We start from the raw sequence: 11230 nt of genomic DNA on the forward strand, positions 1-11230 counted from the left end.
ATTGCCGTTGTTGCTGCGTGCCGCCGCCGCCGGTTGATTATTGCTGTTGATACGGCGTGCCACCGTGAGGATTCCGCCCGCCGCCGCTCGTCGATCATCGTCGGGGCCGGAGCCATCCATGAAAGGATCGATCTCCAACAGTCGTGGACCAGGTCAACAATTATCGTAATACATTGTAATTAAACTCATTGTATGATTGTTTTGGGGCGCCCTTTTTTTGATAACAACTCATGTCTTGCTTTAAATTAATAAGTTGTTGTCATCTATTATAATTATTACGCGCGTAGCATAAGCATTAGCTGTTAATTATTATTTTGTTTCACCTATAATATTTTGGGTAACCTTTTCCCGTCCACAGCACCCCGCAAGTCGTTGCCGCAAACCGCAAGTTAAAAGGTTTTAAACACAAGTAGATGCGGCGCGGCGCAACATTTTGGTATCAGAGAGCGTGGTTATCCGACCTCACAGGGGGGTTCGGTAGCGGTGTGCTTTAGGGTAACGCTATTTTGTAACGCTATGGTAACAAATAACAATGGTTATTTGAAATTATTTATATAATATTTAAAGTGTACAGCTTTTGTACCTACCTAAATTAAATATTATGTTTACAATTTTCACAAAATTGCACTTGCACACTTCAATAGAATTGTATTTAGTATTTTACGTCCCAAAATGAATCACATCCAATTGTCAGAACACTGAATTGCCAAATTTGTTATGTGTTCTTTGAAATTTAAATATGTTCAGATGCTCCGTGCTATTAAAATTGGACACTGGTTCCGCAATATATTACCTACAAATTAAAAGTTTGTTAAAAATATGTCAGTGCACTATTTGTTTTCTCTCTTGAATATCTATAGTTGACATGCGGCTATTGAAGTAAACGTGGTTTTTTTTTAACAACTATACAAATTGTATGGTTTTATCGTAGATAATATATACATGGATAGGGCATTAGGTGGTTTGGCGTCATAGATAATAATATAATATATACATTATACATGGATACTTGCCATGCAAGAAAAACAATGCATTTAATAGAAGTATATGATGTAAGACAAGACACCAAAAAGACAAAATCGTATTCGACCAAAATTGGTGTTGCTTCGCTCCGAATCTAAAATACCTAGCAAGAATCATAGTCCACACATACTGTAGATATTATTTTAATTATGATTTACAATTGCATATAATTAATATAAATACATCATAAATGGTAACCTACGTTTTTTTCTAAAAATTATTTATTAATTATTTCAAAACTTGTATTAATATTGTTTTGTTATTCTCGCTATACTTTTACGAATCCGCTCCTTAACCCATTAAGGAAATATTGAGTTAAAACAATATTAGGTAACATTTAAACAATTTATTTTATTTTCCTTTCCTTTCCTTGTCTTAAAAAAAATTTGTTTAATTCAGGGGAAAACAAATTCCATTTTGACTAAAAATCAAATATTGCCAAGTGGTATCACCCCCCCCCCACGACCACCCTTCGGTTCGTCCTTGTTTATAACTTGTAACTTATACATTTGTTAAACAATTATTTGAAACATGAAAATATTATTCTTCAGTTTCACAAAAATATTCACGAAAATTGCCTACATTAACTCCTTAGAATCTTACAACCAAACAAAATTGCGTAATATGCCTCCAATCTCTAACAGTCTTATGTTGCTTTTAGATTCTTTATCATTGTTTTTTTTTTTTTGAACCACAACTATGCGCTCCTAACATAATTTATGTTGTCTCCGCCTTAACACACGTACGACGTACGGCATAGCAAAAACGTTTTGACACGGCAAGGAAACGAAAAGGCTACATTCATAACGAAGAAACAAAATTTTCACCGCTTATTAAGGAGAACTTTGGCTGTGCAATATCGTTTTTATTTTTTTGATATCACTTAGGTATACGAAAAAAAGTTCCTATTGTTTTAAAGTCCATTATTATTTGTGTTTTTCAATCTTTAATAACTTTTTTTGAAGTTCCGATAACGAAAAAATAAAAACGATATTGCACGGCCAAAGTTCTTTTTTTATGTGGTGAAAATTTCGTTTCTTAGTTATAACTGTGACGTTCTCGGTTCCTTCCCACGCAAAACTGTTTTTTGCTATGTTGTTTACATTTGTATAAGACGATATGAGTATGACTTGGTATTCGCATTATCTCTGATTGTAACTGCGAATTATTATATATTTTGATATTAAGTATTGAACTCGTGCACAATTTTACACAACTTGAATCGGTGTTTTTCTTTATAATGTTTGATGTCACAGGTGGTGTAGCCAGTATAGGGGCTACGCCCCAGTGGCGTAATTTGGGAGTTGATACCTGAATAGGTGGGATATTCCCCGTCTGGTAATAAAAACAGTCCGATGGGTCTCTTGTAGAAAAATTTACTTTGGGTCTGTAGAAAATGTCTTAGTATTTGAGAATATACTCAATATAAATTATAAATCCTATATTGAAAATAAAGTAAAACCCGTTAATATATCGAATGATTGAATTTTAGATAGGTACGTATTTTTTTCTGAGCTAAATAAAACATTTTCTATTTGCCTGTTGGGGGCCCTTTTTTCCAAATCGTGGACTGGACCTTTTCGAGCCAGTCCGACACTGTGCATATTTAACAATAATTTTGGCGAAAAAATCCAGGGCTTACCTATTATTTTATGTGTATAACTATAAATAGGTACATATTGTTTATACTCTAAAATAAACAAATACAAATGTAAAATATCCCTTTTACATTAATTGATTTTCAGTTTAAAAAAAGCAAGTAAATAGATGTCGTTCTGCTGTACAGTATGTTACAAGTGGGTCATTATAATGGATGGAATTAAATTGGAATTCAATGATATAATATTTTACGTATTCTGTCAAAATTTGAACTTTAAATTCATATTAAAAAAGTTGTGACTAGGTATGTATTTTTAATATTTTAACATCAAATATTGAAAAATTATTTGATTAAATCATAGTTGATAAAACAAATTTCATTTTCAGAATTACTGATAGTCCTACTTAAGTAATAAGTAATAACGTTAATACACACAAATATAATGCCATATAATTGATGTAAGAAGTAAGAACCATAATAAGTTGTCTATGTAATACTCCTTAGAAAATAACGTCTGAAACCGCCTAAATTATAAAACTATTTTAATATACCTATCTACATAACATTATAGTATTTATTTTTTGTTTTTAAATAAGTAAACAATAGTTTTGCTAATTTAGTAGTACCATCTTTATGGGGAGAAGGTAATATACAGTAGCTTTTTAGATGTTCTATTTTTATAATATTTGTAGACTTAACTACTCATTTTATTTTGACTGAATTAAGATAAATGTTCAATTTTTTATGATTTAATTATCGTGATAAAAATACCAAAATTATTTAACAATAGGCATTGAGTTTGAAATTTGAAATACATTATAAAATAATATATATTATTATCAGTGTTAAAAAGGTTTTAAATTAATAAAATCAGTGTTAATTGTTTTGACATGTTTAAAATATTAAAGAATAAGACTACCGTCTGAATGGGTACAGTTATTTAATAGACTACTTATCATTATGTACCTATAGGTAACCAGTTCTATAGTTCATACTTATATTTCAATTGACTTCCTAATTACTATCATGCTATAATAAAAAATCGATAAAATATAGCAATGTTGTCTTACTCTCGTAATACTTTTACAGTTTATAGTTGTATATATTTTCCAATCAGCATAATGATATTATGGCAGTCACACTAAAATATTTATCTATGAATATCCTATTATAGGTACGTTGTATTTTTTTAACGATTAATAATTTGAATCGAGTAAATTAATTATTATTTATTATTACGTCAAAAAATATTTACGCTTTCAACATCTTAAATCAACTAATTATGTTTTTTATTTCATTTCAATATTAACTAACATTTATAAATTATTAACTTTTAAAAGGTTTGTTCGTTGAAACTAATTGATTTATTATACAAAATATGTTCATTGTCATTTTTAACTTTTCACTAATAATGTATAAGTTTGTATTTTTGTTACTTTTATTGTCTATAATGAATTATTTTTTATTTAATTTATAGTTCACGTTTTGTTATTTAATGTTACTCAGTGATTAGACATTTAGACGATAATAATATAGATAGGTAAACATAAAACATGTAATAAATATATTCATTAATCACATCAGCATGTGCGCCTACCTAACAAATAACAATATTTATCGAGTTCCTACTAATTATTATATTATTATGTATTTGATAAGCAAACAGTGCTCCATATTAGTCAAATACACTTACTCAATAAACGATAATGGTACCCACAGTTGAATAAAATGCCAATTAAAGTTATCTGTTTTAAAATATTTAGACTTTAGTCGATCCGTGATGAGATGTAAAAGTCGAACAATCCGTAATCATACTTCCTTTGATAAATGATAACCTTTAGATCAACACTAAAGAAAGTAGTTTATAGGTTTACTAATGGATAATATATTATAATTGTAAAAAATAAAATAGGTAAAAGAAAAATTTGTATGACAAGTTTTACTTTTTACAGCAAATTAATGTTTCAAAACATTATTAATAGAAGATACAACAAATAAAATGTTAATCGTATATATGAAGTCTTATTTCTTAGTTTTTCTTGATTTCTTTCTTCTTTTCAGAGATCAAAGCCAATATAATCTCCTAAAAATATACAATAATACAATAAATGGCCATTTTTTTAATACTATATCATTTACACTATTAAACTTACTTCTAAGTTCTATGTCCTTGAAGATTAGTGTCCAACGTTTGACGATTGGTATGGTTTTGATTCTAATATCATCTCTCAACTCATTGAAACGTTCCAAAAACGGTTTCTTGATTTCTTCATATAATTTCATAAGGTCTTCTTTCAAATCGAATAATTCTGCTTTTAATTTCTTAACCTTCTTGCCGATTTCTGGATTTCTGGCTTTTAATTCTTCGCCCACACGTTCGATTTGTTGTTGAACGACATCACACATCTGTTTTTGGAATTTTTCTACACTTTCATGTATCTAAACCGAAAAAACAATTTATATTATTTGTATGTATACACTTAAAATAATATTATTTCAATTTTACGAATTACTCATACAATAAATAATATATTCTCCGAAAGTTATTTTGAACCTCAATTACTTTCAAATTTACGCATCACAAACACTTTAAATGTTTTGTTAATGATTTAATTGCACGTGAATAAATAAAAAGTAAAAACTAACCTTTTGAAGAATTTCTTGAAAATGTTAATTAGTGTTTTCAACGTTTTCTTTCAAATGGTCGAAATATTTATCGGCATGGACATCAGCTTGGGATAGTCTTAATTGGATCTTGTCTGAAATTTTGGTAACTGACTTGGAGATCTCTCTGGATAATTCATCAAATGGATTCTCTGGTTCGTCAGGAAGACGTTTTTTGCCTGCTTGTACCTATAGGGATTTATCGAATAAAAACGTTAATATAATTAAAACTTAAAATAAAACAATTATATTTAACAATAAAAGTATAAAACACTTTTTAACATACCTGTGACAAGCAAAATACGAAAAACATGAATTTAAAACTATGACTTTTAATGTGCACCATTTTTATTGATTTGAAGCGATACTTGGCTCTTAAACGTTGGTAATAAACTCGGTAACAATGTTTTGTCAGTTTTTACGCGTAAACGATTAACCTAAAATATCGATAGTCGATAAGCTATTTACTTATCTCATTACGGTATACAAGGGTGATTTTAACAATAAATATTCTATATCTAGAAATATAATATCGTTTTTAAAAACACGTTTTTTTACATCATTTAAAATAATTACAAAACAACATTTTTTCAATAATTGTTATTTTTTTCAATTTTAATTGTTACATATTCAGATATTCTTTAAAAAGAATTTCATATTGAATTACAACATAATATTTACATACGTTCTACATTTCATATGCTTAAACACAATATTTTTCTGTTAATTATTAAATGCAAAATCTATGCTCCAAACAGGTAATTAGTTAGATAAGTTAGATGTAGGTCAGTAAAGTACTCAAGAATAGGTATCTACTGAACATACATTTTCCTGGGTATCGTCTAAATTTGAAATACATAGTTGTGTACATTCAACAAATCAACAATAATTGTTGGGCCTATATCGTTGTATTGTTTAATCATACGAGTATATCTAATAACATTAATTTCGCAGAGGTACAAAAAGAAAAATCAAATTGTATTCGATATTTTTGAAACACATAATTAAAGTATTCAAAAAGATCTATAGCTACCACATAAATACATGATTAACAGAAAACATAATAAACTATATTTTTCCCTTTATAAGGTCAACATTTTGTAGTAGGATTGTTTATTAGGTACAGTTTATTTTATTTATTTCATTTTTGATTAATATGAATAATCATTAAACATTAATACAGAAAATCGGTGAACTTGTTCAGGTGTATAGTAGGTGTCGATTGACGATTGTTACCTTGTCATTGAGTAGGTCACTTTATTAATGGATGTGTTAAATTTGATTCAATATTAATGAACTATTACGTAGATCACCCCGGCCCCAGCCATTTGGAATTTTTGAAAATTTTCTTTAGAACGTAATTTGTGTGAATTTTTACGATCATTATCAAAATTTTTACGGTCTTCGTTTTCCCGTATTTTAACAAAAATAATGTGTAGGGCTGGGATGGTATGATTTCAGCCCCACCTAATGTTAAAATTTATAAATTCATAGTCACAACTACACTATAATTTAGTACGTATTTTGTATGAATTTGTACGACCATTTTTAAAATTTGTACGATCATCGTTCGGCTGCAATATCAAATACTTAATGTCACAAATATTTAAAAACGCCGTCAACCCAGACCCACCCATCAGCTAAATGTCAGTGTTTTCAAATTTTTTTTCGTACCATATCCGTAGGCGTGCTTCAAGAGGTACCTAACCAATCTGTACCTCAAATATCAATACAATTATACAACAACCTAAGGAAAATAATGATCTAAGACTTGATGATATTTTTGTTGCGGTATCTAATGTAACACAAACACTAGTAAATATTACAGCGGGAATGGACAAGTTAGAAACAAAACATACTAAGTCCAAAAACACCAAACAGAAAAAGAAATGATCTATACACTTAGAATCATTACATGGAACGCCAATGGGCCATGGGGTAGTATAGAGCGTAAACAGGAGCTCGATCCTGGTCCAGGACTAGATTACCAAGTTTGCCAGAAAACACGAGAAAAGATTAGTTGATAACCCTCAAGACGCCGAAGACCATATTACTTAGTTTAAATTATTAGACTAAGTCTGGGACCTCTCCGCTGGGAGGTGATAACCCAAACATGTTTATTTTTGTATATATTTACTAAATATTTATTCATTAATTTATTAATATTTATATATACTTCTTAAATTTATTGTTAAATAAATAGTTAATATTAATATATATTAATATTATTTAATATATTGTTAAATAGATAGTTATAATAAAAAAGCCTTCGGGTGGTTAAAAAAAAAAAGAAATATTCGTAGGCAATAATATCTTTTTTTATTTCTTATAATTAATTATAATGGAAATTGTTAAAAAAATATTTAACTTAAACATATTAACGTTTTCGTAATTTATATTGTATCCAGTGTTTAAAAAGATAAGTTGTGTTAAGCCATAAGTCATAAATAATATAATATAATATATTATATTATATAAGTTCAAAGTGGGTACACATAGACTACTGACCTAAATCAATTTAATCGTTAACTATTACAAGGGCAAATTGATGTGTACGAACAGTGGCTAAAAATATCATAGGGTCGCAAGAGTATCTTTTTGCGACTCCAAAAAATCACGATTTCAGTTTTCGAAAAATTGAAATATCAATATAATAATAAATTGACTAATTTATATTTTGAGAACCAATGTTTAACTTTGTTTTGAAGCTCTGGAATTATTATAATATTATATAATTTCCACATTTATTTATAATTTTGTTATCAACCATTTTCTATTATCATACCAATTTGGATAATATCCATATTGGTATAATATCCATTGGATATTAATATTTTATTGTGATCAGCGAACTCGAGTCTCAATGGCAGCTGATAGTGAAAACGTGTTTCAAAATTATTATTTGTTTGTTTTATATATGTATTTATTTTTGACACTTGTATTAATTATTTATTATCCGCGAACGATTCAAAATTAAAAGACGTGTTTCGACAGCTTCCTAAAATGGATAAATTTATTGTAAAAATAGCGTAAAGTCGAAAATAAGTGTCTATTTTTTCTTTGAATTCGTAAAATCGTTTAGTACACATATTTAGTATGCATTAAGTTTAAAATTTCCCTTCAAATATATTACTGATTTATATTATATTAAAACTACGATTTTGACAGATAAAACAATTTATATTTGATCTGTAAGTTAATTTTTAAATTAATTATTAAGGTAATATTATATCATTGAGCAATTTAAATTTATTTTGGTACATATTTTTTGTATTATTTTGGTACTAATTGTTGTACATGATTATTAGAAAAATACTAATACAATTGTTATATTTGTTAAAAATGTTAGCTTATCTGCAGAAAACCTCCATTCCCCAGGAAAAAGATTAAAAATGGTACCTAAATATAGTGATTAATTAATTTCATATCATATATTTAGTATTCATATACAATTTATTGAAAGTATATATTTTATATTATTTATATTAATTTAAAATCACTAAATATTTCAGGATATTTTGTTAAATACTTCTAACTTAATTGAAAGTGATAATTCTGTAACTAGTTACCTACGTTAAATAAATAATAGTTAATGTTTTGGTTAATTTGTATAATATAAAAGTGTTAAATGTGTATTTAAACATACAAATACAAATATAAATAGTACATATTATAAAAATCTAAATGGCAGCTGTTATATAAATTTTATAAAATAAAAGAATTGTTGTATTTTATGTATTCATATATTCTTTAAGAAAATTATACATATTTTATTGAAGGTAGTCGGTAAGTAATTATTACCCTATTAATTATAGAGCATATTCATAATATATACCAATTACCAATAGACACAATATGACAATATGTGGTTAAGCCTTGAGGTTAAAATAGTTTTGTTGAGTTTATGTACTTGTAATGTGAAATATAGAATACAATAAAACATTTTATGGGGGAAAAGGGGTTGTGGGAGGCTAAGACCCCAAAAGTCTGTCCAACCTAGAAACTTATTACAACCCTAACAATTCAGCCCAATTTACGTCACTGGTACGAATATTATAAATTATAATCATATATGATGATACAGGTTGTAGTATAATATAATAATTATAATTGTTCCCTGCGTAATTGTAGAGATGGAATCATAATATTATGATTTTACTTTTTACAGATGTTGTATAGCTTTACACAAACTATTTTAGAATAATTATAATCTCAAATCTTTTTGAATAATAAAAATGATCATGTAGCTTTTTAAGATATCTAATAAAATATTTTAAATAACGTTGTGTAATTTTTTAATAGGTAATAATAATATATTTGCATAATAATTAATAATACATATTGAACATTATTTAAATTAGTTTACAATATTGGAATAAAAAATATTATGATAGAAAAAAGGTATAAACAATACAGTACAATATTATAATAATATAATTAAATAATATTTCAATTATTGGAATTAATACATTTCTTTGTAGTTTTAAACTTTTCGGTTTTCACTTTTAAGTCTTTAAATAAAATAAAATTATAAAAGACAGCTGATTGATATAATTCATATAACATAATACTTATTGAATTGTTTTAAATTTTACAGTATATTAACCAAAAATGTTGAATCTTTAAAGCATAGTAGATTTCAATTTAAAAAAAAAAATAATAATTATCTTGAAATATGCCGAAAATTACTGAACATTTTAGGTATCTAAATAATTCTAAAGTATAAATACGATAAAATTTTGAAAATAATTTGACTCTTTTTGAGCTGTTTACGGACATGGTCAGTTTTCAATTTTTTTAGTTTTTTTTTCTATAAATATCAATAAAGCTTTATCTGTTGGGCTAAAAAGTGTAAAAATTTAATACAAGGCTCCTGATTTATTGTTACAATAGCAGTTGAAAAATATTAAAAATACATAGGCACAATTTTTTTTTTATAAGCATTTAAAGATCGAATTTCGACAAAAACTATCAAATGTAAAATTGAATAATTATTTTGTAGTTAAAAATTCATAAAATGTTCAACTTTTTTATCTAAGGATTGAAAATTTAAAACAAGATTCCACGTAAGTAATTTATTTTGTTAACAAAAAATCTAAAAAATACATTTACACAGTTTATTTTTATAGTCATTTCAAGTTCAAATTTGGACGAAATTACATATTAAAAAACCTGGAATATCTATTTTAGGTATTTTGTTGTGATTGTATAATATTATTCGCGGTTACTTGAAACTTCTAAAGTATACTATTATATATCTATGATAGTACCACGGTTTGTTGTTGATTATAACGCGTTATAAGTACCTAACGGATATTGTTATATGATTAATTTGGAATTTGTTATAGGTAGGTACCTATTATAGGACAATTTTTTTTTAATACTATAGAATATACAATATTATGTCTTATACAGTTATACCTAGACTGACATACCGTCTCCACTCAGAATCGTTTTTCTTATACAATGATATTATATCATTTAATTCAAATTTAATACAATCCATTATACAGTGACCCACTTGTAATCTACTGTACAGCAGAGCGACATCCACTTACCCACCTTTTTTAGTTTTTTTTTCTATAAATATCAATTAGGTTTTAACTGTTGGGCCAAAAAGTGTAAAAAATTAATACAAGGCTCCTGATATGTTGTTACAATAGCAGTTGAAAAATATTAAAAATACATAGGCACAATTTTACTAACTCACTCTAACTTAAGTTAACATAAGTTAATTGTAAGTTTCCATCAGTGTTTGGAAAGAATGTCGTTCATGAACGCACGTTCACGCGTTCACGTTCATTTTTAGTGAACGATACGTGAACGTCACTCTTTTATTAAAATAGAACGTGAACGTGAACGACGTTTATATTTTTAACGAACTTGATCGATTTTTAAGACGTTCAATTTATTTACCCTTTAATAAATATATTTATAAAATAT

At 27.0% G+C, this 11230-nt stretch overlaps 1 protein-coding gene across 1 annotated transcript; it reads right to left on the reverse strand.

Annotated features, from left to right (window-relative positions):
* Positions 1-4672: 4672 nt before the first annotated feature.
* On the reverse strand, positions 4673-5633 carry LOC103311525. Its single transcript, XM_029485390.1, has 3 exons — positions 5574-5633; positions 5312-5476; positions 4673-5062 (listed from the first exon to the last, which is right to left on the reverse strand). Exons 1-3 carry the CDS (start codon positions 5631-5633, stop codon positions 4688-4690), a joined length of 600 nt encoding a protein of 199 aa, XP_029341250.1. The 3' UTR covers positions 4673-4687.
* Positions 5634-11230: the final 5597 nt, after the last annotated feature.

The sequence above is a fragment of the Acyrthosiphon pisum genome, chromosome X (assembly GCF_005508785.2).
Source record: "Acyrthosiphon pisum isolate AL4f chromosome X, pea_aphid_22Mar2018_4r6ur, whole genome shotgun sequence".
NCBI lineage: Eukaryota > Metazoa > Arthropoda > Insecta > Hemiptera > Aphididae > Acyrthosiphon > Acyrthosiphon pisum.

Coding starts and splice junctions, on each gene's coding strand:
- LOC103311525 (XM_029485390.1), bottom strand. CDS start 5,633: ATGGTGCACATTAAAAGTCATAGTTTTAAATTCATGTTTTTCGTATTT. Junction 5,477..5,573: donor TCGTATTTTGCTTGTCACAG/GTATGTTAAAAA, acceptor AAATCCCTATAG/GTACAAGCAGGCAAAAAACG. Junction 5,063..5,311: donor TCGACCATTTGAAAGAAAAC/GTTGAAAACACT, acceptor TTTTCGGTTTAG/ATACATGAAAGTGTAGAAAA.